General features: G+C 35.0%; 5 protein-coding genes and 1 long non-coding RNA gene across 10 annotated transcripts; 2 read left to right on the forward strand and 4 right to left on the reverse strand.

Annotated features, from left to right (window-relative positions):
• Positions 1-636: 636 nt before the first annotated feature.
• On the reverse strand, positions 637-5,241 carry LOC120254514 (hypersensitive-induced response protein 1). 3 transcript variants are annotated; one of them, XM_039262603.1, is made up of 7 exons: positions 5,083-5,235; positions 4,288-4,413; positions 3,240-3,436; positions 2,501-2,621; positions 1,956-2,047; positions 1,773-1,869; positions 637-1,230 (listed from the first exon to the last, which is right to left on the reverse strand). In XM_039262603.1, exons 3-7 carry the CDS (start codon positions 3,426-3,428, stop codon positions 869-871), a joined length of 861 nt encoding a protein of 286 aa, XP_039118537.1. In that variant the 5' UTR covers positions 3,429-3,436; positions 4,288-4,413; positions 5,083-5,235; the 3' UTR covers positions 637-868. The 3 variants fall into 3 exon arrangements, with proteins under 3 accessions (XP_039118537.1, XP_039118536.1, XP_039118538.1); XM_039262602.1 differs by lacking the exon at positions 4,288-4,413 and having other exon boundaries at positions 5,083-5,241; XM_039262604.1 differs by lacking the exon at positions 4,288-4,413 and having other exon boundaries at positions 3,240-3,430.
• A 3,551-nt stretch (positions 5,242-8,792) lies between these two features.
• On the reverse strand, positions 8,793-9,329 carry LOC120254533. Of its 2 annotated transcripts, none has more exons than XR_005534650.1 (3): positions 9,305-9,329; positions 9,127-9,184; positions 8,793-9,043 (listed from the first exon to the last, which is right to left on the reverse strand). It is a non-coding gene; the product is annotated as an uncharacterized LOC120254533 (long non-coding RNA). The 2 variants fall into 2 exon arrangements; XR_005534649.1 differs by having other exon boundaries at positions 9,127-9,193.
• A 34-nt stretch (positions 9,330-9,363) lies between these two features.
• Positions 9,364-16,786, reverse strand: LOC120254503 (protein FAR1-RELATED SEQUENCE 4-like). The gene is made up of 7 exons (XM_039262591.1): positions 16,776-16,786; positions 16,230-16,347; positions 15,896-16,113; positions 12,534-12,747; positions 12,384-12,458; positions 9,787-11,820; positions 9,364-9,369 (listed from the first exon to the last, which is right to left on the reverse strand). The coding sequence occupies exons 1-7, from the start codon at positions 16,784-16,786 to the stop codon at positions 9,364-9,366; spliced, it is 2,676 nt and encodes an 891-aa protein (XP_039118525.1).
• Positions 16,714-18,864, forward strand: LOC120254530 (putative pentatricopeptide repeat-containing protein At5g40405). Its single transcript, XM_039262632.1, has one exon. It carries the CDS (start codon positions 16,803-16,805, stop codon positions 18,642-18,644), a length of 1,842 nt encoding a protein of 613 aa, XP_039118566.1. The 5' UTR covers positions 16,714-16,802; the 3' UTR covers positions 18,645-18,864.
• A 122-nt stretch (positions 18,865-18,986) lies between these two features.
• On the reverse strand, positions 18,987-20,972 carry LOC120254531. Of its 2 annotated transcripts, XM_039262633.1 has the most exons (4): positions 20,883-20,972; positions 20,712-20,762; positions 19,668-20,304; positions 18,988-19,233 (listed from the first exon to the last, which is right to left on the reverse strand). In XM_039262633.1, exons 3-4 carry the CDS (start codon positions 20,210-20,212, stop codon positions 19,164-19,166), a joined length of 615 nt encoding a protein of 204 aa, XP_039118567.1. In that variant the 5' UTR covers positions 20,213-20,304; positions 20,712-20,762; positions 20,883-20,972; the 3' UTR covers positions 18,988-19,163. The 2 variants fall into 2 exon arrangements, with proteins under 2 accessions (XP_039118568.1, XP_039118567.1); XM_039262634.1 differs by lacking the exon at positions 20,712-20,762 and having other exon boundaries at positions 18,987-19,233; positions 20,883-20,925.
• A 1,045-nt stretch (positions 20,973-22,017) lies between these two features.
• LOC120254529 lies at positions 22,018-25,174 on the forward strand. The gene is made up of 3 exons (XM_039262630.1): positions 22,018-22,275; positions 24,144-24,224; positions 24,562-25,174. Exons 1-3 carry the CDS (start codon positions 22,117-22,119, stop codon positions 24,943-24,945), a joined length of 624 nt encoding a protein of 207 aa, XP_039118564.1. The 5' UTR covers positions 22,018-22,116; the 3' UTR covers positions 24,946-25,174.
• Positions 25,175-26,690: the final 1,516 nt, after the last annotated feature.

Consider the following 26,690-nt stretch of genomic DNA (forward strand, 5'->3'; position numbering starts at 1 on the left):
GGCTTTGCCTGGCATTATGCGCCAGATGCAATCCTAGATTTTACTGTCTCTTTTTAATTTGTCCTACTTCTCTTTGCTTTTACTTCCTTATTAACCAACTAAAATCTTGAAAATTAGAATGGTTTTCCTTTGTCAAAACATCCATTTTTCTTTTTTAACTAATGATATCTTAAATGTTTGGTTAGATGAGGGACTGATCCATTAGAGATTGGGATTGAAAATACAATATGGTTATTGTAAAAAATCAGTATATATATATATATATTTTATCAAGATGAGTGGTTAGGTCCCTAAAAAATCAGTATTTGTACAATTCCATTACTCACACTTCCAAAAATGTGCTATTGCCCATATAATTTGAAATAGTGGTGACTTGTGAAGAACAAGAAGAAAAACCTTTTCTCTCAATTTTTTTTTCCAAAAATCTTCACCAATCATACTGAGACAAGAACAATGGTAACAACCATTAAATAATAATATTATTAAAAATAAAAAAAAACCATTGTAGGGTTTTTTAATTTTCATATACAATAAGCGACAATAACAAGGTATGTACTTAAGTATCATGAACTCATTCCACCCAGCAACCCTACCGTATAAAACTGCAACCTAGTATATAGGGTACTTTTGCAAACATATAATAAGCATGTATATATATATACATCCACGTCAATCATATCTACAAAATTATCCACTCTGGAAGAACCAGCATACAACCATAATAAAGTTTCACATACTAAGCATATCAAACCTTAAATTGGAAATACTTACCTCCTATACAGACACACTACACTTTATTTTTTCATAAGCAACCAAGAAAACCAGATGAAGTAAATTGGAGACACAACAAACTCAAATTATAAAACGTTCACTGGGACATGGAGTTGGCCTGAAGAAGGCCATCCCTTATCTGCGAGGCAATGTCCTTAACAGCACCAGGTCCATGAGGGATGAACACCGAATTGGATTTCGAAGAGGCACCGATCTCCTTCATCGTGTCGAAATACTGAGTAACCAGAACCATGTCCATGACATCCTTCGCTGTTGTGCCAGGAACATTAACTGAGAACGCAAGTACGCTATCTCTCAGACCATCCACAATTGCCTGACGCTGGCGAGCTATTCCCAGGCCTGCTAGGTATTTGGATTCTGCATCCCCTTCGGCCCGCTTGATCTGCAATATTTTCTCGGCTTCTGCTTTCTCGTTCGCAGCAACCCTTAGCCTGGCAGCTATCATAACAAACAACAGCATTGTCAATTTAGATTAAAAAAAAAAAAAAGAAAAGTGAATGGTAAAATGGCATATTCAACTGAATCAAAGAAAAATTGACTGGATTTAAATAGTGAGAATTAAATGTCCACAAAGATGAGGATAAACTTTAACAATGTGCATTCCTAATTTCTCGTCCTAGATCATAAGCATCCACCCAAGAACTAAGTTTTCGGTATCAGCAGGTATAAAGAGAAGCTGCCAATTTTGCCTGGTAAATCTGTTTTCACATGCAATCTCTTAAAAATTCAAAACATCAGGGTCCTGCTCTTCTATAATAGTTGAATATTACCATAAGAAAGGAAAACGGGCACTTAAAGAGAAGTGCACTTTCAAGAATAATAAAACAGGCAGATGCTTTAAAGCAAGATACCAGAAGAAGAAGGAAAAAACCTACTTAATTATGATAAAAAGGACGGACTATAACAAATAGCATTTCTTAAAAGCAAAAGACTAAACAATCATTCTTCCTAAATTTCCAAAATGAAACCATTAGACTCACCTGCATTTATCTCGTTCATTGCTCTCTTAACATGCTCATCAGGTTCAATATCCACAATGAGTGTCTGAACAATTTCATAACCATATGCTGCCATGGCCTTTTGAATGCATATGCAAGAGAAGATGTGGTCATTCAACCACTTGTTGGAGTACAGGACATAATATTCTATAGAAAATTTATTACCTTCTCCAGCTCCTCTTCTACAGCCTTGGCAATTTCATTCTTTTGCTCAAAGACATCATCTAAATTCAGCTTGGGAACACTTGCTCTGATCACTGAAACCAGAATAATTTCATTATATCAAACAACAAAGCAAAGCACCTATGAAGACTTCATTCCAGTAACGATATTAGACAGTTCAGTAATTTTTGTCAAGGCATGTTACCTAAAGACAAGATGATTCAATTTAGCTGCCTAGAAGAAAGAATTATTTTTTGAAGCAATTGAAGTACCCGTAAAACTTTCTTATATCCACTTTAACACACTTCCCTATGTTTAAAAAAAATTATACCTTCTTATTGCAATTCAACATCCATTGTTTTAGTCAAAATTTCAAGGGCGCAACTGTAGCACCCCAGACACTTGATAGATTGACTTTAGCAAAACTATATTCTGCAATTAATATATAATCTTAGTTTCTTCGATTGTTGCGTGTGAAACCAACATATCTAATGGTCACAATGGTAATGCTAAATTGTGTTTTAGCTCTTTTTGCTATGGTGCAATACCATCAAAAACATAGGATTGGATTTGCTCCCTTGTATTGCTAAGCTTGTAGAAAGCATCTGATGCGCGGTCAGCCAAGGCACGATACTGAATAGATGCAACAACAGTGACAAAAACATTATCCTGGAAACAAAACAAGAACCACCGTATGAGATACCTCAGCAAATTCCACATCATGCATGTGCATAAAATGAAATGTGAAAGAGAAGAAAGAAGATGAGTCACTCAAAAGGAAAAGAAAAAAACCTATCAGGCGTTCCCCAGTTAAAGAGAGAAGAACCTAATTCCTCAATTCTGCCTTGCAAAAGCCAAATGATTTTCAAAATCCTATTACTAACTCCAAACATTTGTGTATCATAAATAGCATAACCAATTGCCACCTGTCCAACAACCATTGGTTGCTTCTAACTTTATTTTATATGATGAATATAATTACCCTTCTCTTCTTGAAAACAACAAGAAGGTGGCCAAAAAAAGGGAATAGCATTCCTACCCAAAATCTCCATCATCATTCAAGATTTTAGGTATTCTATATACTGATAAAACCTACAGAATAAAACCTCAGCAGTTACTAACTGTGGTTTCTAATCTGATTTTAAGTTCATTAATCCTATCCCACAGGTATTCATTTACAGACCATACATTTCTTTCCAAGCACTGAAATTGTGATTCACACACAAAAATACATACAACGTAACTTATATGAAATTAATGAGGACAAGAAGTCACAAACTCACAGACCTTTGTTTTTGTTTCACAGCGGACATCAAGCTGCTGAACACGCAGTGAAAGATAACCAGCCACTTTCTTCCCAAAACACCAAGGTAAGCAGTGACAACCTGGTTCAAGCACATCATCGAATTTCCCAAATGTTTCTCTAATGGCCACTCTGGACTGGTCAACCTGAATGCAACATAAGGATTGCCCCATTTCTGTAGCTACAAAACAGACAGGGATAATAACACTAAGAAATAATAATAAGGCTGTGACTTATGATCAGAGCAACTACAAATGGTCTATTCCTGTGCCTAATACCAAACAGATGATATCAATTACATTATACAATATAACCATCCTAATGAGCACATCCAACACATCTTTAAAAGAGATCAAATATGTGAATCAATCAAGTCAATTGTGTCGTGATATACTTTAATAATCCAAGCAAGGCAACCACTTGAACTGTATACCCACCCAAATCTGAGATAGATCACTCATTACTGTATGCCATAGTTTTGCATCAGACAACATAAAATATCCACATAGGCACACAAAAACTCTTTTTTAAATGAGAGTGAGTGCGTGAATCATTAAGTTTCTTAATTGCTACATTCCCCAATTAACCAAGCATGACAACTACCTCATTGGCATAACATATCCAAATATATGACATATAACTAGATGATAATCTTGCATAAAACAACATAAACTATTGCATAAGAAAATAAAAAACCAACTTAAAGTGAGAAGTGAGAACAAGTACATGAATAAACCAATTAAAAAAAAATAAAATGAAAAAAATCAAGTTGCATGATCGAATAATCCAAGAATTAAGAAAAGAAAGTTACCCAAAAATGCAAGAACTACAAAACAGAAACCATAACCCCAATAAGATAGAGTGGGCAGAAAGGATAAGCCTAAATTATATGGACAGGATAAGAAAAACAGAGAATTCTCAAAGCCTGACAGATAAATACTTGGAAAGTCAACAAGTCATGCAACCCTAATATAACTGAGAAAATGATAAAAAAATCAATAATCGAGATATTCTTAAACTATGTTCTCGTACTTTTTCAACACCTAGGGATGCAATATCAACTTGAGGATCAAATAAGAGCTGTCCAGAAAGACCGGTCACAATTAGAGTAGAAAATTCAACCCCAAAACCTAATCCAAGCGAATACTTCAACTTCACCTGTCCACAAATCATAGAGAAACAAAACACATAATTTCTCCAACCCTCGTATGCTACAATCCAATTAAATATCTTCATCATCATCAAAATAATAATTTAACCAAGGAAAGCAAACAACGCCATCATTTTTATATAAAATAATCCTGATTAAACCCTAAAATTCATCCAACAAAATAATCAATATGAGAATTCAGTATAATCTTTAAAGAGGCTTTAAGCCCTTCCCAAACCATGCCATACCATGACGATCATTCAAGAAACAAACCCTAGTAATGCAGCAATTCAATCGAAAAACGAAACCACAACCTACAAAATCAAAGCACTATAGCCCAGTGGAGAAACATCAGAAAATTAGCGAAAAGTAGAAAAAAAATTCAAGAACAAACGAAAATTGAAAACAAAAAACAAAAAAGAAAATACTAACCAAACCCTATAAATCCATCAAACTAAAAATCCGCAACAAAATTTCAATATCATTTCAAACCAAAATTCAACCTTTCCATACTTATCATACCACCGCAATCATTAATTTAAACCCCCAAAAACTCAAATGCAAAAACATTAAAAACAAAACCACAAAACCACGAAAATTCCATTAAAAAAAAAAAATCAAAAAATGGGAAACAAGGGGGAATTGAAGACCAAAGAAAGAGACTGAGATTGCATTACCTGGACGAGAAGAATTCAAGATCAAAGACACACACTTAGAAAGCGGGATGAAATCCTCGGCGATTTGGAAAGCTCCTCGAATTCTCTAACACACCTCAAGAAAACGGGCAATCAAGCGGTTTAAAATAGCAATAAGATCCGGAGGCAATCCCATTCAGATGAAGTTTTGAACGGTGTGGATTTCGTACAAATTTTGAATTTATTAAATAATATTAACAATAAATTTATAGATAGGAAATGTGAATATTAAATGCATTTCAATAAAATTATATATATATATATAGATTAGAATTTTAGAATTTAATTTTATTAATAATTAAAATATTATAGCCTTGTTTTGTTATAAATGTTTTTCGCATTGTAAATTATGCGGACATATACTTAATTTAAGAATTAATTTTAAAATTTAAATTTGTCAATACATTATTTTTATTATTGTCACATATGGATGAGAAAAAAAAAATAGACAAAATGAGAAATATAAACTAAATATTTATAAAATTTTTAATTTTAATTATTTTTTATCTCATATGAAATAGTTAAAATTGTGCTTATAATATAACAGATGAAGTATTTATTATTTAAAAATATACCCCATAAATTTCTATTTTAAAAATATTGCTATTTTATGTTTTCCTTTCACTTCATATTGTAAGTTCACTAGCAAGCTCACCACGCCCTTAATGAGGCACAAAATAGATAGGAATAAGGATATAATAGTAATTTTATAAATTAAAGTAAAAAGATAATTTATTAAAAAAACTTTTTTGGAATATGGGACTTTTTATAGTATTTAGAGAAGTTAAGAGGATTGTTTGAATATATTGGAGGAAAAGGGTACCATATAGGTTCTTATTTTATATTATTTTAATTTCTCATTATTTATAACAAAACTTCTAGTGGTAGTGTCATGGCATGAATAAAAAGATCCACTTTCTTGTTACTAATTATTTTTTTAATTATTTTAAAGAAAACTTATATGAAAATTTTCCAACCGTATAATTCACAACAAAGTCATGAATGGGATGTGGAGGTGGATTGCAACATTTTTATAGTGGCATCAATATTGCAGAAGATGAAATCAAATGGGTCCAAAGAAATTATATTCCAATTGACTAAAACTATGATAACATGCAAATATTAATTAATTTTTTTTTAAATATTAACTTTATATGTTTATTAATTGATGAAAATTTGACAGAAAAATCAAATTTTAGTATAAATTATTGAAAAATGAGGCTTAGTACTCATTTGCAAGCCTTGTGCCGTTGATGAATGCAATGATGTAATTTGGAGTCTTTGAACTAAGTTGGATGTATTTTATAATTATATTATTTATTGATAGAGAGAGGCGTGAACTTCATAGCATTAATGAAAAGGATGGCAAGTTTAAGCATGGTTTCATGTATAATTAAAAAAAAATAAAGAAATAATATATTAAAAAAAATACAAAATAAATAATAAATTATCAATGACATGAGATGGATATTGATTTTTTTATAATAACAAATATGTATATCAATATGTGTAGTTCAAGAAATTAAATTATTTTTTATGAAGATGGAGTCTAAAACTTCTTTAAATATCCTTGGTCTTAGAACACATCAATTAATGCGTTTTTTATTGATATCAATTTTATTTATTATTTTATAGTTTATTTATTATATATTTTTTAAAATTTTCTCATAGTCCCCTTCAAATCAAAGCAGTTTTTTTTAATATATATTCACATTTTATGTGGAAAATTCACGTATAACTTAGAACTATAATTAGTTGAGTTTAGTAGTTTACCCGGATAAAATTTTAGATATAATATATATATATATATTATATATAAATGTGGTCATTGGACTTGGTCAATGGAAACATATGGACGTTATCTCAAAAAAATTTTGTTTTGTTTTGTTTTTTTATTTTGGATAATTTATGGTCTGAATACTTTGTAGTTTAATTAATAAAATTTTATTTTTTCTAAATAAAAAATATTTGAAAAGACCCAAACCGTCCTAGATTTTATCTTTCAATCTACGGAAACCATTTTTTTAATTTTGTAAACATTTCAAAAATCCTGACATTTCAAAATTTTTATTTTTAAATATATCATTTTAATTTAATTAAAACGATTGCTTCGCCACCGTGGACTCCGCCACACACGAGATCACGCTAAGGAAAAATAGAAGGAAGATTAAAATATAACTAAAAAATATTATGAAATAGAGGGTACATAAAAAACACTTTTCTTCTTATTAATTATATATATATATATATATATATGGGAAAAAGGTATTCTGCGGACATCCGTAGTTGATAATAGGTGTAGTTTTTTTTAAAAAAAAAAATTTTGTATGGTAGATGTTAGTTAAAAATAAAGTTCAACAGTCCTGATTTATACAAATAATAGATTGAAGATTAAAATACTATGCATTCCACTTTAATCTGGGCAATATTCATCCTACTTTTAACTGTACAGCATAGTAATTATTATTTATTCATAACAAAAAAAATATTGGATCTCAATTCAACGGTCCAAATTAACATTCATAAATTAATATCCTATGACCGTGCATCCTACTTTTAACTATACAACATAGTAATTATTGTTTATTTATAACAAACAAAAACATTAGATCTCAATTCAACAGTCCAAATTAACATTCATAAATTAATATTCTATGACCGTGCACAGAGAATTGATCATACATATATATATATATATATGAGACATGAGAACTCGTCATCTACAAACGTTCATCTCCGATCATTGGATTTAAAATCCAGTGGTCATCATCATAGTTTACACAGTACACAGTAATTCTCATAATTTATATTATTGCGAGTTATGAAGAGGAACGGGCCTACCTGATACAATATAGAGTAATGCTACACCAACCGAAAATTTTGTCCGAACTTCAATCCCGAATGACGTGGCTCACCACTCTCTCTCCTCATCAGCCCACCCCATTCGTTCTCTCAATTCAGCTAATTTTTTTCATTCAATTTTTTTTAAAAAAGCTCACCACTCTCTCTCCTCATAGTCAAAGATGACTCTTGCTCTCATCTCCAGAAGGACAGCAACTAACTAGGGCCTGCGACTTCCTGCAACTTCCGGCAACCTTGTTTTCTCTCCCACGATTCTTGCCCTCGTGGTGACGACTACAACCTCGCCCACAGCTCTCACCGCCTAGGTCTCCATTAGCGTCGACTCCGGTATCGCCGTCGGTGAGTTGGTATGGGAGTGAGGAGAGGGTTCAACGATTTGTTTAGGAATGTCGCAATGGTAAGAAGCGCAATATCCATAATCAAGGAAAGGGACCCAATAGATTCGAAGACTATGTGATGAGATGAATTGGTGATTTGCACATGGATTAGTTACATAATTAATGATGAATGTTTGTAATTACGAGAGTAAGGAATCAGGGAGGTTGCTATTGTTTTGGAAAATTGTCATAGCATGGAACATGTTTGTTGAAATGCCAGGTCACTTGTTTGTTTCAATTCGGTTACAATTTTGTATAATCACAACTATAATCACAAATTAAAGCTTTTTTTAGCCACATATGAATCATTTTGAGTTTCAATTCGGTTACAATTTTGTATAAGCCACATTATACACACAAACACTCAATCCCACGAGACAAAATAGCAAAACAAAAAAAAAATGAGATAGGAATCAAAGAGCAACCACTCATAAGGATCTTCAGAAGCTGTGTTACACTTTGAGCTATTCAAATAGTACATAGAAAAATTACAGCAAGAACATATTATGCCAAACCAAACAAGTTTAGACTCCCATAACATTTCATTGTAAGCCAAACCAACATAACATGTTATGCCAAACCACCATAGTAAGCTAAAAACAACATATGAACAAAAACTTGGGATATTATGCTGAGCATAGGCCAAACAAAACTGGCAGCACAATTTGATTTCCATTTAACCAGCATATTAGCAAAGCAATGCCCTGTATCACAAAAAGAACATCTTAATAAAAAACCCAACAAGAAAAGAACACACCAATAAGAAAAAAAAACTGATATAACTTACACAGACTAGTCCATTCCTAGGGTACAATATAGAAACCCCGCCATTCTTATTGTTGTAACTGCATCACCTTAAACACCAGAAACTATAAGAAGAAAAACAATGAGAAAATGAAACAATATCCATAATATATACAATTGACATATAACCAATATTACTAGTCAATGTAAATTTTGTTTACCTGTGAAGAAGCATCAAGGCTATGATTTTGTGAATTGAAACTATCAATAGGCATAGTCATTACATCTACATGAGAATTCGAATTCACCTAAAAAGAACAAAATATAATTCAATATATTAAAAATATTTTGTGCAATATCAAGATCATTATAAAGTATGTAACTAAAGATTACCACACTTCCTTGCGTACACAATTCAACTTGTATGTTGTTTTGAGCTTGTATGTTCTTTTTTGTTTGAATTTTCTGAAATCAACAACATTAATTTTAAACCATAAAAATAGTTATATAACTGAAATGGAATGATGTAAAATATAAGTACCTTTCTTTTATTTCTAATGATTAGTTCTTCAACTTTTGACTTCTTTCTCTTTGATGGTGGCCGGCCCTTACTCCGTACTTTTAAAGGAGTTAGGAATTTTTTGGTTGAAGATGTAATTTGATGGTGCTCATGGCCTTCTTCCAAAAATATTGGTGACATAACTTGATCTGAATGGCTCTCCCAATAGTTTGTATCATCCATAAGCTTGTCTATTGCGACGTCCACAGATTTCATCAAGAAATGATATTTTTCATTGGATTCTATGGCAATTTCAGCAGCTTTAGAAAAATGAGAACATAATTTGCTGTAACGTGCTTTTTGTTCATTGGTTTGTGCATCATCATAACAATTCCTCACATAAGTATGCCTCCGTTTAGTATCTTTTCTCCACCGGGGTAAAATATATCGAGATGGAATCTCTTTCACATTCTTTTCAATAAGAACTTTGCATATATGTCTACACAAAATTCCTTTAAATTCAAAAAGACGACATGAACATTTGATATCAAATTCAATCTCGTTGTAAGAAATGTTAAATGCCACTTGCCTCCTGAGTCTGCCATCTTTCCCTCTAAAAATGTCAGTCACTTGAAATGTGCATGTTTGCCCATCTGAATTGGTAAATGCGAGATTGCAATATAACATTCCCCGTAAATCATCTTGGAACAACTTAAAAATTTCATTGGTGTAGGTTTCTTGTAGTTGCTTCTCAAAATGACAATCAGTTAACATCGGAAAGCTTGTATTGAATGAAGCAAAATCAGCCTTGTTTTCTTTCTCGATCTTACTTTTTAATGCATTATCATATTGCTCCATAAATTGTTTGAGAGATGTTGTTGGACCAACATAACCATCAAAAAAAGCATTTATACTTTCACTTCTTTGGGTTGTAGACATTCCAGCCCAAAAAACTCCTTTAACATACACCGGAGCCCATCGTTGACGATTCATGTATAAAGAATTCAGCCACTCATTTTTTTCAATCTTATAATCCTTAATCATCTTCAACCAAATATCTTCAAATTCTTCAGTATGTTGTGCCTCATAAACAATACTTTTCAAAACTTTCTTTATTTCTTTATACTGTGTTAGCCCCCCAAGCTTCTCAGGGACCTTTTTCATAATATGCCAAAGACAAAGACGATGATAAGAATTTGGAAAAACTGCCCTAACTGCACCTTGAATAGCCATACACTGATCTGTAATTATTGCCTTAGGAGCCTTGCCTGACATGCATTCTAACCATGTTCTAAACAACCAAATATAAGTTTCTGTATCTTCCTTTGATAACAAACCACATCCAAATAGTATAGTTTGCCCATGGTGATTTACTCCAACAAATGGAGCAAAAGGCATATCATACTTATTTGTTAGGTATGTTGTGTCAAATGATATAACTTCACCAAAAGATTCATAGGCTACTATAGATCTTGCATCTGCCCAAAACACATTTCGTAGTCTACCTTCCTCATCCATATCAATCAAATGAAAAAAATTTGAATTTCTCCTTTGCATGCGAGAAAAATAATTGCCGAGAGCTTCTGCATCCCCAACACCAAGCCTGAACTGTCTTGCTTTTGCAATATAGTTTCGACAATCTTTTTCTGTATATGTTAGATTTTCAAACCCACCACTTTCAACCGCTAAAGAATGAAAATTTTTACTCAAACCAATACCTGCTTGGTCATTTAATTCAAGCCTTCTCTTCACATATGCATCCAATTTTTTATTGCATTTTTGAAATCGAGATTTTTGGGGACTTAGTGCATGATTATGCTCAAAATGAGTACGAGAAATAGTACAACACCCATCATTACCAACAATAACATTAATCCTAGCTTGACAGTTCGTTTTGGTGGATAGCCTAGGATTGAAAGAATTTTTTGCAGTAGATATTCTTTTACCACCACGTACACATGCAAGTGTGTAATATTTGATTTTTCCATCTTCTCCTGATTTTGTTGTTCTTTTTGTAATGCCAAACCCCTCTTGCTGAGCATACTTAACATAAAAATCGTAAACTTCTTCTTCAGAATAAAAAACCATGCCTGCCTTTGGAATAATATTTTCACAATGTAAATCCTCCATATCTACCATTTTTTCCTTCTCTTTATTTGAGGCTTCAAAACTAGAAGACCTGACTTCTACCTCATTTAGGTTATGTAAATCTGCCATATTACTACTGGTTCTGTAAATCTGCCATGTAGAAATCAGCAAAAAATTGTTTATATTGATGCCTCAATTTATGGACTACCAACAATTGTTCTTTAAATCTGCCATATTACTTATACCTGGCTTCAAAAAAATTTTATATTGATGCCTCAATTTATGGACTACCAACAATTATCAAAATAAATTGTTTGAAGCTGGGCATATTAATTCCCATTTTCAGTGCATGCTTATATAAATCAGAAATTAAAATAGGAATTGTGAAGGTAAATTAGAACAATTAAATTTCTTTAAAAAAACTAGTTATCACAAATATAAAGGAAAATACATGTTCTACATATTCATGGAATATAGTAGCATGACTTATGAAACAAATAACTGAATTTAATAATTTCCATTAATAATTTCCATTTTAACCAAAAGGCAAAGAAAACATCTAGCCCCAGTCCTGGTGATGAAAATAAGTATACTTAGAACATATCCATTTCATGATATGAACCCAAAAGAAAGGAGAACACAAAAGCATAGCAGCAAGAGATAGAGATCGTAAAAGCATTTATAGAACCAATCCCCAAAATGAAGATATATACCTTGATGAACTCCTGATAAAAAACAGCTGCAGCCTCAAAATCTGGTGCCGAATTCCCAACCAACGGCAGCGAGCACTGCACAAGAAAACACAATGAAGAAATAAGGGAAATTAGAGAGAAAGGAAGTAGATAGGGATGGATTCCTCTTACGGCTTTGACGACGAAGCTTCGATTCAAGGAACGTCTCTGGGTGGAGGTCAAGTGGGGAGACCGAGGACATGCAAAGCTGTACCTCAAACCATGGAAGGACTTGGGGATGGCAATGGACCCCGGGCAAGGATGGAGTCTCCGGGCGATCGAAGAGAGCAAGGAGTTGGAGATGAGAGCAAGAGGATGAAAATGATGAGCTTTGACTCTTTTCAGCCTGTGGGGAGAGAGGGCAAGAATCGTGGGAGAGAAAACAAGGTTGCCGGAAGTCGCAGGAAGTCGCAGGCCCTAGTTAGTTGCTGTCCTTCTGGAGATGAGAGCAAGAGTCATCTTTGACTCTTTTCAGCCCGTGGAGAGAGAGTATAATTTGGTTTGTTAGGAGAGAGAATGAGTGGGGTGGGCTGATGAGGAGAGAGAGTGGTGAGCTTTTTTAAAAAAATTGAATGAAAAAAATTAGCTGAATTGAGAGAACGAATGGGGTGGGCTGATGAGGAGAGAGAGTGGTGAGCCACGTCATTCGGGATTGAAGTTCGGGCAAAATTTTCGGTTGGTGTAGCATTACTCTACAATATATTGACAGCTGTATATCACACTGTTGGTTTCTCTCTCTTTGCATTTTCTCTCTATCTCGGCATCTTTTTGTTTCTTTCTTTTTAAACTTTGACGATGTTGGCAAGTTGACTTATAATTTATATTATATAGGAGTGTATTTGAGCCGAGTCGTTCTTGAGCGGCTCGGTGTTCGGTTCAATAAAAGCTCATTTGCGTTCAGCTCATATTGTAAACGAGTCAAATTTGAGCTTCATTTTGGAGCTCGATTAATAAACGAGCCAAGATTGAGCAACCGAAAGTTCGGCTCGTTTTGGCTTGCGAATACAGCTCATGAACAAGCTTGCTACCTTGAGTCAACTTGAGTCAAACATATAGGGTTGTAAACTACTATTTGAAGGCTCAGCTCATTAAAAGCTATTAAGTTAAATAAGCTTGTAAGATAAACGAGGCAAGTCTAAACACCACCAAGCTTAACTTGTTAAATATTGCGAACAACTCCTTTATAGTATCATTTGCATTCATTAATATAATCATTTATAGTATCATGAACAAGCTTATTTATCGGATCGTTAATAATATTACAAAAAAAAAATTTATAGATAATTACATCACAATGTTTATTTTGTTATTATTGTAATTGTTTGTTAACTTATTTAATGAAAATTTTAACAAGCTTGAACTAAAACCTTAATAATTCCATAGACAAGCTTATTATTCTTTTACTAAAATGATCTTCAAACTGAAATCGAGTTGAGTCACACTTGATCATGATTCATTAAACAAGCTTTAAATAATACTTAATTAAATAAAAAATATATATATATCAAATCTTAATCAAGCTAACGAGCCAAGTCTAAGCTTCGAATTTCCTTAAAAAGTTGAGCTCGAGCATGAAGCTCGAAATAATCTCGGTTAAAATAGTAACGAACCAAGCTTGAGTCTGAAAAATGAAGCACGAAGAAAGTTTGACTCAAGCTCGAGCTTGATTAAAATAGTAACGAGTCATGCTTGAACAAGGCAAAGCTCGGCTTGACTCAGCTCATTTACAACCATGATATTATATATAAATATAGATATATATTCATTTCAAGATATTATATATTCATTTCAAAAGATTATTTTCGCAATACAACCATGATTAAATAAAGGGGAAATTATTTTTTTTACCCCCTAACAGTTTAAAAAAATTCCCAGACAACCCCTCCGAGTTTTGAATTTGCCGGACATCCCTTCCTTTTTTGTTTCACTTCATTTTTTCCCCTTTCAGCTAATTCCGTCTAATTCATTTGATTGAATTCCATTTTTACCCTCAACAATGGTGGAAAAAAGCACATCATCTTTTTTAAAATAACCCAGTTTTTTCCCATCTTTCAAATATTTTTTGAAAGACCTTGAGCCTCACCGCGGATCTCTGGTGGCCTTCGACCATTTTCATCACCACCTTCTGTTGCTATGGGTTCTTCGGGTTTGCCTTGACGATGAAGTCGGTAGGAAAAGCTCGGCCTTGAAAAGGAAGAGGCCGACAAGAATCGATATACTAATGAGAGATGTGTTGTACTTTAGAGAATCGAAGAAATCGGACGAACGGAAGGAGGATGAGGAGGGGGAGGGTATTCGGTGTTTTGTAAGAGAGGAAGGAACGATTTAGAACTTATGTCGATCCCCTTGGAGATTCTTAATTGGTATGTGTGTTTTTTCTTAATTCAAATTCATCCGATTTATGTCGATTCTTTTTGTATGGATAAATTTGAAATTATCGGAATGTTTATCATGGGGTTGATTGCACAAACTAGGATCGATAAAAGAAAACAAGGTAATTTAAACAAAAATAACTATTGTTAAACAGAAACCAAGACTATTAAACGGAAACGCGATACCTTAAACAGAAACCCAAATTATTAAACAGAAACAAGATAACTTAAACAAAAACCTATTGTTAAGCGTATAAAATGTATTCGCAAACAAAAACCAAACCTATTAAACAAAAATTAGTAAACTTAATCAGATACGCATTAACATATAATGTAAAACTATTGAAACCCAACAAATTAAAAGTAAAACATTTAACAATGCGCTCTAACATAATCGGATAAACAAAAATGAGTAAATTAAACAGTAACCGAGACTGTTAAACAAAAACGTGTTAGCTTCAACAAAAACCCGGATTGATAAACGGAAATAAAATAACTTAAACAAAAACAACTATTATTAAACGTAAAACGTTAAAATTTATCTTTATGTTTAATGTACTTCTAATTTCGGAAGAAAATATTGATTGGAATCTACAAGATTTAAAAGAGTACTAGTAAAATAGTCTAAAGTTTATAGAACAAGAATTAATCCATGGTAAAATAGTCTAGAGATTTATCCATATATCCATAAAAAGGTGATTCTTTTATGTTCTAATTCACTAAAGTTCTTATTCCAAGATATTTCCTTTTAAACATTATTTTAAGCATTTATTAAAAAAGACCAATTGAATTTGAGTTTAATTTTAATTTTAATTTTTAATCCAATAATTTCTAAAGAGTTTTGGGATCTAAATTAATCAAAATATAATGTATTATTGTACTAGTAGCTTAACTTAGTCTGCTTCCACTCAATAGTATATGTTTGTGTATAACTAACCTAGTTTCCGCTTAAATAACCCAGTTTCTGCTTAAGTAACCCAGTTTCCGTTTAAAATTGTATGTTTGTGTTAAACGCTACTCTGTAACTTAAACATGAACCAATATTATTAAACATAAACAATTTTTTTTAAACAGAAAATACCTAAGTTACATGAAAACACATATATTTAAACAGAAACATACTTTAATCTAAAGTTTTCTCCTAATTCATCTCTGTCTATCTCCTCCGCAACTACATTCTCTTTCTCCTTTGTCTCTTCAACTAGAAACTTAGTATGATTCTCCAAGTTCTCACCTTCCTCACTCTTCTCCTTCTCCTCTTCCAATGCCACTAGCTCCTCAACCTCTCCAACGATCTCCACGACCTCTTTCTCCTCAACCCCAACACCAGCAAAGCTTGTCTACAGATCCAACTCTCCACCAACGGAGTCCTCTAAAGGGTTCTCCGACTTCAAACCATTGATCTTTATGTCTATCGTTTATTGCCGTCAAGAAAATAAAACAACAGGGCAAACACCCATAAATCCAAGAAACGATTGAGGTCCGCTCTGGCGATGGTGCACTTCCGTCGAACTCCCACGCTGTCGCCGGCGGATCTAGGTGTCTCCACCGTGACTCCGATCTCCAGATTGGATCTGCCAACCCAACCCGAGATCTCACAGATTCCAAATGGAACGAGCAAACATGCCAAAAAAAAGACAACCAAGACTCCGGTTAGAAAAAGACCTTTCTTACAAGTAGATAAAAACCGGTATTAAAATAAAAGGTTGCGCTACTAGATGAAGGTCATTGTTGTCAAAAAAAATTCCCACCCAACTCCGTTTAGTCACTTTAACGACTTGACGGGTTTAAAAATAAGTGGAGAAAAAAGGAGGGTTTTTTTTGGGATACCAAAATTGGAGAGGGGAAAATGTATATAAACGAAACTTTCAAGGGGTATTTGGCAATTAACACTTAAATAAATAAATAAAATATTAAATATTTGCAGAAAACCCCTTGAATCACCAATAACAATATATACGTCCCTATATTTGCGAAAAAAAACCCAAAATGAAAAAAAAACCTCTGCACCATCTTCTTCCGCCGAGATATGGCAATAACTACACAGAACCCCATCGCCATTGTTGAGCTCTGCTCCACTCTCCGGCAACTCCGCCAACTCCACGGCCACTTTCTCGCCGCCGGGGTCCTCCTTGATCCTCCCCTCTTCGCAAAGTTTGTAGCCGCCGTCGCCCTCTCCCCGAAGACTCCCCATCATCTCCCCTACTCCCATGAGCTCCTTTCCCACTCCCCCCACCACGCCTCTCTATTCGCTCTGAATTCCATGATCCGGGCTCACTCCAAAAGCTCAACGCCAATCAAAAGCTTCCATTTTTACCGCCAGATCCTCCTCGCCGACGCCCTCTCGCCAGACAACTACACCTTCACCTTCTTAATCCGCGCCTGCACGCAAGCGTCGGCGCCGGAGGCAGGGCGAGCTGCTCACGCCGCCGCATTGCGCCGCGGGTTCCTCTCGGACTCCCACGTCCAGAGTGGGCTCATTCACATGTACGCTGAGTTAGGCTCCAGTGACGCGTTCCGGGGAATCTATGCTGAGCTTCAGAATCCCGACTTAGTCACCCAGACCGCCATGGTTAGCGCTTGCGCGGAGTCCGGGGAGATCAAGCTCGCACGGCAACTGTTTGATGAAATGCCACACAGAGATGTTGTTGCTTGGAATGCTATGATTGCTGGGTACTCACACTTGGGCAGGTCTCGTGAGGCTTTGGATTTGTTTGGTTTGATGCAGGTCGAAGGAGTAAGGATCGGCGAGGCGACGATGGTGTCAGTTCTGACTGCCTGTGCACACCTCGGCGCACTTGAGCAAGGCAAATGGGTGCATGTTTATGTCGAAAAGAACAAGCTCCGTTTAACAGTGACCCTTGGGACGGCGCTGCTCGACATGTACTTCAAGTGTGGGTGTGTGGCCAGAGCCATGGATGTCTTCTGGAGAATGAAAGAGAGGAATGTGTATACTTGGAGCAGTGCAATCAGTGGGTTGGCGATGAATGGCAATGGAGGGAAGTGTCTCGAGCTGTTCGAGCAGATGAAGGATGATGGTGTACTGCCGAATGAGGTGACTTTTGTCGCCTTGCTTCGGGGATGCAGTGTGGCTGGCTTGGTAGAAGAAGGCCGGGATGTCTTTGAGTCGATGAAGAGTCGGTATGGTATTGAACCTTGGCTCGAGCATTATGGTTGTGTGGTGGATATGTATGGTCGAGCAGGGCGACTCAAGGATGCCATTAGTTTCATCGATGCGATGCCTGTGGAGCCACATGCTGGAGCATGGGGAGCTTTGCTGAATGCTTGTAGACTCCATAACAACATTGAATTGGGGGAGTATGCGATGAAAAAGATGATGCAGCTTGAGTTGAGAAACCATGGTGCGTATGTATCACTGTCTAACATATATGCTGAATCGAGAAATTGGCATGGAGTTAGTGATGTCCGGGAGTTGATGAAAGCTAAGGGTGTACGAAAAGAACCCGGTTGCAGTGTCATTGAGGTTGATGGCCAACTTCATGAGTTCTTTGTAGGCAATAAATCACACCCGAAATACATAAATATAGAGACAACGATGAAGGAGATGATGAGTAAACTAAGATCAGCAGGGTATGTGAGCAGGACCAATCAAGTGTTGTTTGACATAGAAGAAGAGGAGAAAGAGGATGCACTCTGTTGGCACAGTGAGAAGTTGGCCATTGCTTTCGGCCTAATGTCATTAAGAGATGGTGTCAACATTAGGATTGTGAAGAACCTCAGAGTTTGCTGGGATTGCCATGAAACATCTAAGTTTGTTTCAAAAGTATTTGACAGAGAGATTGTCATGAGGGACAGGAATAGATTTCATCACTTCAAAGATGGGGTCTGTTCCTGCATGGATTATTGGTGATTCTTTCCTCATTTTTTTTCCTCATATCGCAATGAAGAGATAAGAGTTTTAGTCTGTGCATTTGATGTGAAATTGTTTTGACGGTCTTTCATAGAGAGATGATCATGAGGCACAAGAAAAGATTTTATCACTTCAAAGATAGGGTCTGTTCTTGCACGGATTACCTACCGATAATTCTTCGGTGAATTCTTTTTTTTCTTTTTCAATTGCAATGCAGAGATAATTTAATTCTGTACATTAAGTGTGAAGTTTTCCAGCAGTAATAGAGAGATCGTTGTGAATTTGGTCAGTAGTTTACTGTAAAATGTTGCACCGATACGAACTTTGCTTGAGAAATCATGATAATATTAAAAAGAATGGACAGAGGTGTACAATGAAAGCAAGAAGCTCAAAGAGGCAAAATTGAAATCCTGAAAACTCATCTGGGAATAACCATGAAGAAAGAATAAATTATCACCTGTGCAGGAGAAAACAGTAGATTTTTCTTGTGTTCATTGAATTCGGCAGAGAGCATGAAATTTACTGGATAACACACTGACATTTTCTGTAGCCTTGGTGTTCAAACTCATCATCGGACGCAATCTCATCACTGCAGAGAAACAAGTTCTTGTTAAGATCATTGTAGATAGTTTGATTAAATGCACCATATTAATTGAAACAAAATGACATTGGAAAAAATTGTTCGAAGTCACAACTGCACAACAATGTTCTATTCCAACTATCAATGATTCATTGGACATTGCTCTATTCTTCATCTATGATCAACAATGACACAGTTTCTTCAATGTAGGATATGCTTGCAAGCAAGATAAAGTACGAAATTGCAATGAGTTAAAAGAATAGCTTATTTCAGAAATATTGTAGTCTTTATCAGACAATGGTCTTAATCCAACCTAAAATTCATCTTCAATTGTATGATTTGTATCTGTATGTATTAATCTTTGTCATCGATATCACAGAATCTTCGTTGACACAATACAAAGCCATACACGAGCAGTAAAATCAGAGAAACTAGAAACATACCTGACTTCAAACTCCCTTATCTGAGCAAGCTCTCTCCCACATCCATCTGTCCAATGGACTTTCCTCCTTTCAGCACAACAAGGCTCATCACTTTGTGCATTATCAATTGTACCATCAACCATCACAGAGCAATCTGCAGATGCCTTCTTGAGACTACTCTTTCGGCAAACTTTCTGTTTATCCTCCTCAGCAACTTCACTACTATCAACATCGATCTCAACATTATTAGAAGCCGAGGATGAATCTGTTAGAGCTTCAGATTGCTGAACCGGACCAGTGGCTTCAGAAGGCAATTGTCCATTATTTTGAGATGATGCACGTCCGAAGCATATGAAGGAAGAGCATCCATTGGATGCTTGTTTCTTCCTCGAAGCCAGCTGATTATCAGACTCAACTTCTCGGTCGACTAATCTGTAGTGATTCCACGGTGAAACTCTCATGGATCTTTCTTCATGTTTCTGACCAAGAAACAGAAGGCTAAGCCCCTTGCTATAGCCTGTTGCCGAAGAAGAGAAGAATCCACCTCCCTCAACGGCCAATAGCATTGCCACTGCTCATCCAACAATAATCCCTTCACAAGGGTTAGCATTCACAAGACTGACATATCAAACAGCTTCATCTCTCAATCTGGCATTACCTTCAGAAGCAATCAATGGAACAGCTTCAGATTTCAACCTCATGAATGGCATCAGATCAATCAGATCAAAGACAAGAAGTAAAGCAATTTAGGTATCATTTTTTCAGTTTCTTTCTTACTTTACATTGATGACAAATCACTATGTTCATCTAACCTGGAAAGGCATACAAAGATATGATTTTTTTTTCAGAAAAAAACACAAAAAAGTAAAACTTTTTTCCAGAGGAGATCAACAATGCAACAGCATTGCCACTGGTCACTGAACAAAGACACGAAATAAAGCCATTTCAGCATCAATGTTCTCCTTCTTTTTCATACTTTTCATTGAATGACAAATCACTATGCTCATCTGATATGGAAAAGCATCAAAAACAAGAATTTTCTCAGAAAAATAACAAAAAAGTAACCTTTTTTCTTCCCAGAAGAGGAGATCAACAATGACCAGCCACATTCTTTCTCTGAATCAGCCAAAGCAAGCAAGAATCAGAAGAAATCAATAACAAAGCAAACAACGAGCCAAAGAACATGAGATCGAATAAAAATAGAAACGAGAAATCGAGCGAGAGCGAGAACCAAACCTCTGGATCTGAGAAGAGATTGGCTCGTTGAGCGCCGGAGAATGGAGAATCGGAGGGGGAGGAGACGATTCACGGTGTCTTTCTATCCTTCGTATTTTACATATCACCCCCTAAAAAAGTGTTAAATTATTCATGACCCATCATTAAGCTTTTATTATATAAAATTACAATTTTGTTTGTCCACATTCACCAACATACTTGCCATTTTAATATTAATTTATTAATTTTTGTGTTTTATTTAGATGTTTATTTTTTTTACAGTCTTCCCAAATGTTTTAAAAAATAAATATGTAAAAAAAAAATCCGAGTTAGAGACTATTAGGAGACATGAAAGAAAAGGATAACTATTGGATTTCCTAATTTCAAAGGGGTTATCAGCAAATATGCTGGTAGACGAATCTTGATGTAAGAGTTGACGGCTTTGATTCGGGGAATGATGAGGGATGTGCCACGCATCATGTCTACCGATTGCATGCGGCCGTTTTAATGATGATGAATTATATATATGTATAAGTTTATTTATCAATCTTTTAAAATAAAATATATTTTAATTATTTATTGAGTGGATTGAGTTGAATACCATTAATTTTTTTTTTTAAAGAAAGATATATGTTTTTTTTATTATTACTAAATTTGGATTTCAATCCTGCCTCGTGATCATACGCCATCATCTCACAAACTAAAAGCAATAACACCAACCATCGATGTCGGCAAGCTGATTTTCAACCGTCCGATATCCCCCATCCATCATATCAACGGTCCATATCAATCCATCCGTGTAGGCTCCACCTTCTGCCACGTGTCTGCTTTTCGATACGGCAATTTTAGAGAAGTGTTTGCATATATGTCCTTGTAAAATAATAAATTTCCCAATGACTCTCTTTTCACAACAATAACATTTACTATTTTTTTTTTCCATAAAGTTGAACTAGTAAATTTTTACAAAGATAACCCCACATTTCTGTTTACATTCATATATTTTAGTTTCTATTCCCTGGAGATATTAATGTCAATTTTTAAAAATATTTATAGTTTACAACATTTATGTGTTTGGGTGTTTTAATTTAATTATTTATGAGGGTGTATTATAAAAGATTAATAATTTTGGAAATAAAGAACGAGGTCCTTACTCCTTAGAAACCCCTTCTCCTTTCTTTTGTTTCAGAGAGAGGCTCGCGTGAGATTTGGGGGATTAGGGTTTGGTTCTCGAGGATCCATTGGAGAAGGGATTGAGATGTCGAAGAAGAGGAAATCGGAGGCGAGTAGGCTCGATGAGATCGATCGGACGATGTACTCGGCCTTCTCTAGCGCCGCCAACTCGCTTTCACAGCTCTACACGCAGGCCATGCACCATCAGAAGCTCTCCTTCCAAGCCGGCGAACGCCATGCGTTGGTTCGTATCTTTGCTCTCTCATTTGATCCTGATACTTTATTTGGGTTCTCTTTTTGAGATTTTTTCTATGTTCTGGTTGATTCTTGTGTTGTCTGGCCAGCTAAAGGTATGATTTTTATCATTATTGTGAAATTATATTAGATAAATTAGGTTTAAATTTGAGAATTAGAGTTTAAGATGAATTTTGTGGGAAAACTAAAATTGGATGTTTGAGGAGAATTAAAATGGAAAACTTACATATCTTCAACCAAAATGATATCATGATTATAACATTTCCTTAGTATTTTCCTATCTACTCACAATTTTGTATGGTAAAATTTATTGAAAAGAGAGCCAAGTATGAGTCCACAAAGAATGCATGGCTTGTTACTGATTTGATTCTTGATTAACCTCCACTTAGAAGTTATGAGAAGCAAACCAAATTCTGGGTTATCATTGAAGTTAATTGAAAAGTTATCCACTGGTTTACTACATCTTATCTAGTTTTTGTCTTATATACTGTAATGTTTCTTCTATCGATGTGCATTTATATATTAGCTCTGTTTTTTTTTTTTTTATTATGTTGAAGTGTAATAGATTTGTCGTGACACCACGGTCCCTGTGATTTTCATTCCTTAAATCCTTTCTGTACATTTATACCATGCAGTAAACTAACTCGTCACATGTCTATGATAAACAAGGGCATGTGCTAATGAAACATGAGTTTAAACATGAACTGTGGATGCCTTTTATTTAGTTGTGATTTTCTATGAATTTTTTATACTATCTACCTGCTCTGTACGTGCTTACCACATTCCCTTTGCAAATTTAATTTCTTCTACTTTCCTGATTTTGGGATTCTTTGTTTCTTGTATTAATTTGGTCAAGATTCCTCTTATTAAGGATAATCTTTATTTTGATATGGTCAAAAAGGAAATATTTCTTATAATTTTGAAGCATCAAGAGATGATTTGATGCTCAATTTTTAAAAAAACAATAGTAAGAAGGCAGATGTCTAATCTAGAACTTGCCTATGGGATGGAAGGAGTAATGTACCTGCTTTGATGTGGTAAGCATTAATTATGATCCTTGGTGAGGCCATTCAACAAATTTCAATTGGTGCATTTTGTTTATGTTTTCTTTAGTGTATATGTGAATGCATCCATAACTTTGTTGGGAATAATTAAAGGATTTAAAGCCAATGGAGTGCTTTCCGTTATTTAGATGGAACTCGTTTCATTTCTTCAGCTATAACTTGTCTCCTTGTTATCAAAGATGATCTTCTATTAATAATTTTCATGCATATTGTTATCTCTAGTTGTCCATAGTAGGATTTTGTTTTACGTAGTTGGAGAGGTTTTAGAGGCTGATTTTGGGAGGTGTTGGTTGTTATTGTGATTGGTCATTGGGTCTTATATTTATTCGTGGTTGTTCATTGGGTCTGATTTTGGGAGGCTTGGTTGTGCTTGTTTTATGTGTGCTTCCTGAAAAAATTGATTCAACAAGAAGGTAAGTGGTTTATGAGCTCATTTAAGACTTCTTTTTGAAGTAACAAAAAACTTTGAAGGTACTTTTGTTTGGGGCAGGGACCATTTTTGTGGAATGTATTTTTGAAATTCCATATGCTTATGATCAAGATTTGATAGTTTTAGTTGCTTAGAGAAAATCAATCTATGGAAGGATAGTGGTAAGATTGCAGTTGTTTTCTGTGATTGGAAATAAAGCTTTATTACTTTTACTTTTATGTACTGATTGATCTTGTTTAATCATTTATCATATTTATCTTCATTAACTTGCTTCACTGATGGACCTAATAATGTATTGCAAAAGTCTATTCAGTGGTATGTTAGGTTTCTATGATGCCATATACTATTTATGCACCCATGCAGGAGAAGTTTTATCAGTGGATTTTGAGGCAGCACGAGGAAGGATCAAGAGTCACTGTAGCTGATATAGTCACTCATATGCAGGTCCATTGACTCTTCCACTTCATAGAATCTAGCATCTTATTCCCTCTGTGTTTTTTCAAATTCTTCCACCTTGCAGAATCTTATGTTCTTTCTTTCTTTGTTATCACCTTTTGTTTGCTGTCATATAAACTATCCCATTCTGTTTCTACTATGCCTTAAGGTGGCTACCATTGACTTTTATTGTCATGATCATGAATATGCACCTTCTTGTTATGTGCATCAATTTGGGATTTTCTTTCAAGTCAAGGAGCAAATGCTTTTGAGTAATGTTTCTTCAAATTTCTGCTGGTAGATAGATTGATCAATTTTAATGTAAAATTTGGCGGTAATCATGCAGAATGAGATTACATACGGAGGGGATGATGTATCCTTGTCGCCGAGATTGCCACCCCAACACCAGCCCCCTCAAAGCACGCCGCAATATACAAACACAAGTGGCTACTCCTTACCGAGCGTAGGACTTTCCCTGCGGACCAGTCTTTCTGATCAAACAAAGAACATGGTTTTCTCAAATGCACTCTCGAGCCCTGTTCGGCGAAGCCTTCAGCCCTATCATCTTGCCCAGTCTGGTGAACACCTGGATGGTGTTCTGCCGCCTGGAAATGGAACTAGGAACCAAGAACCCTACTCTTCCGGGCAAACACGGGAGCACACTTCTTTTGGTTTGACTGATACATCGATGGATATGCATTCAGATAGCCCAATCCGTGAACCATATTGATTGAATGGCAATGATCAACTGGTTTGGTGTTGAAATGAACCAAAGGAAGGCCTTCAATGGAGAGACTATGAAGAAGTTCTATGAATATGAGTGTTTATAGATCTCTAGATATCCTTCTGTGTTCTTATTTTGTTGAATTATCTGCCTTTTATATGTTTCTTGTGAGTTGTGGCTCATTTTGAAATGAATTATTGCAGATATGATTTGCAGTCTGAGATTTCATTCCCAATTCTTCTGTGTGTGTGTGTGTGTGTGTGTGTGTGTGTGTGTGTGTTCCAATCAATTTAAAGGTTCTTTTGTGAGATGTGTTTTTCTAGGGTTATAATTTATAAACCATTTTTAGTCCTTGTTTGTTGTAACTTGAGTATGTTCAAAGTCATCCATGAGATCTTCTTTTTCAAAGGATTTTTAGGGTTAGGGCACATTTGAAGCTTATCCAAAATTTGTTTCCATTTTCCTTTTTCCAAAGTTCTTACCCCTTTCATCTCGTTATTTTCAGTTTTTTACTATTTGAATTATTTACTTCTTTTTTTGCTTTTACTTGATTCCTAAGGTGTGACACAACAAGGAGTAGAATGGTAAAACTAATTTGAACGCAATGAACCAATGGTTCTTGTCCCACCTTTATTAATGGATTGAAAATACTTTGATTTAAATATTATATCCCAAAAAATAAATAATAATTCAACTTAAAAAACCAAAATTAAAAATTTTACAAATATTAAATCAAATTAAGTATTAATTAATTAATTAATTAATTAAAAACATGAATGTGAGAGAGAGGGCCCACTTCCATGCAGAGTTAAGTGAATGGGTTGGAGCTCACCTCACCAGCTCTTCATCATTTAAAAATGATTGGGGCCCACCTCATCACCCCCCCTCATTTGTCCGTCTCCCACGGCCCCAATTATTGCGTGCCCCTCGCACGTGCGGCCTCACCTCCACCTCACTCTCTCTCTCTCTCTCTCCCCCCACACTCCACTAATCCATCTTTCTCCTCTTTCAATATATCATTCAATCACAATTAACACTATATTTTCCTAAAATTATATTTTCTTATTCAAACAAATTGTCCAAAATATAATAATAGATAAGAAAATAAAGAAAACCACATGGGAGCCCAAAAATTTTGAGTCCCTCATGGTTCTAATTTGATATATATAAATTCGTTAAAAAAATATAAATAAAAATGAAAATATTTTCATAATATTACAATAAAAAAATATTTATTATGTGGAAAAAAAGAAAAGAAAAAAAAAAGACATTCCCATTATTCACACCCACATATATTAATATATACATAGAAAGATACTTGAAAGCAAGCCATTATACCAGTGCATATAATGGGAAAATAAAAGGAGAAGAGATACGAACCGTGCGATCAACATCAAACGGTTGTGATGACGAGGTTTCAGCGACAACGGAACGACATGTCGGTGCTATTTGGACCCGAAAACGGGACCATCTTCTTCAGAGTGTGAGTTCCGTTCCACGTCACGCTTGCTCCTGGACACCCGCATGTGTTTCCTCCCACCTCACGGGCCCCACCACCCTCTCCACCCATTATATAATTCCACTGCACCTTGGATTACCCTTTCCCTTTCTTCGCACCCAAAAACAAACCCATCTTTTTAACCCACCAGAACACGACAACCATAATATACTTTTATACGTCTTCATATAATCTAAGCTGTAAGGTTTCTTTGACCGGGTGTCTTTTTCGGTGCGTTTACATAGTGACAACA

Source organism: Dioscorea cayenensis, unplaced genomic scaffold (genome assembly GCF_009730915.1).
Source record: "Dioscorea cayenensis subsp. rotundata cultivar TDr96_F1 unplaced genomic scaffold, TDr96_F1_v2_PseudoChromosome.rev07_lg8_w22 25.fasta BLBR01000479.1, whole genome shotgun sequence".
Lineage (NCBI taxonomy): Eukaryota > Viridiplantae > Streptophyta > Magnoliopsida > Dioscoreales > Dioscoreaceae > Dioscorea > Dioscorea cayenensis.

Coding starts and splice junctions, on each gene's coding strand:
- LOC120254514 (XM_039262602.1), bottom strand. CDS start 3,428: ATGGGGCAATCCTTATGTTGCATTCAGGTTGACCAGTCCAGAGTGGCC. Junction 2,622..3,239: donor GCTGTGAAACAAAAACAAAG/GTCTGTGAGTTT, acceptor TTTTGTTTCCAG/GATAATGTTTTTGTCACTGT. Junction 1,870..1,955: donor TAGAAGAGGAGCTGGAGAAG/GTAATAAATTTT, acceptor TGCATTCAAAAG/GCCATGGCAGCATATGGTTA.
- LOC120254503 (XM_039262591.1), bottom strand. Junction 12,748..15,895: donor GGAGAAAACTTTAGATTAAA/GTATGTTTCTGT, acceptor CTCTCCCCACAG/GCTGAAAAGAGTCAAAGCTC. Junction 11,821..12,383: donor TTTATCAGGAGTTCATCAAG/GTATATATCTTC, acceptor TCTACATGGCAG/ATTTACAGAACCAGTAGTAA.
- LOC120254530 (XM_039262632.1), top strand. CDS start 16,803: ATGGCAATAACTACACAGAACCCCATCGCCATTGTTGAGCTCTGCTCC.
- LOC120254531 (XM_039262634.1), bottom strand. CDS start 20,212: ATGCTATTGGCCGTTGAGGGAGGTGGATTCTTCTCTTCTTCGGCAACA. Junction 19,234..19,667: donor ATAAGGGAGTTTGAAGTCAG/GTATGTTTCTAG, acceptor GTTTCTCTGCAG/TGATGAGATTGCGTCCGATG.
- LOC120254529 (XM_039262630.1), top strand. CDS start 22,117: ATGTCGAAGAAGAGGAAATCGGAGGCGAGTAGGCTCGATGAGATCGAT. Junction 22,276..24,143: donor CCGGCGAACGCCATGCGTTG/GTTCGTATCTTT, acceptor GCACCCATGCAG/GAGAAGTTTTATCAGTGGAT. Junction 24,225..24,561: donor ATATAGTCACTCATATGCAG/GTCCATTGACTC, acceptor GTAATCATGCAG/AATGAGATTACATACGGAGG.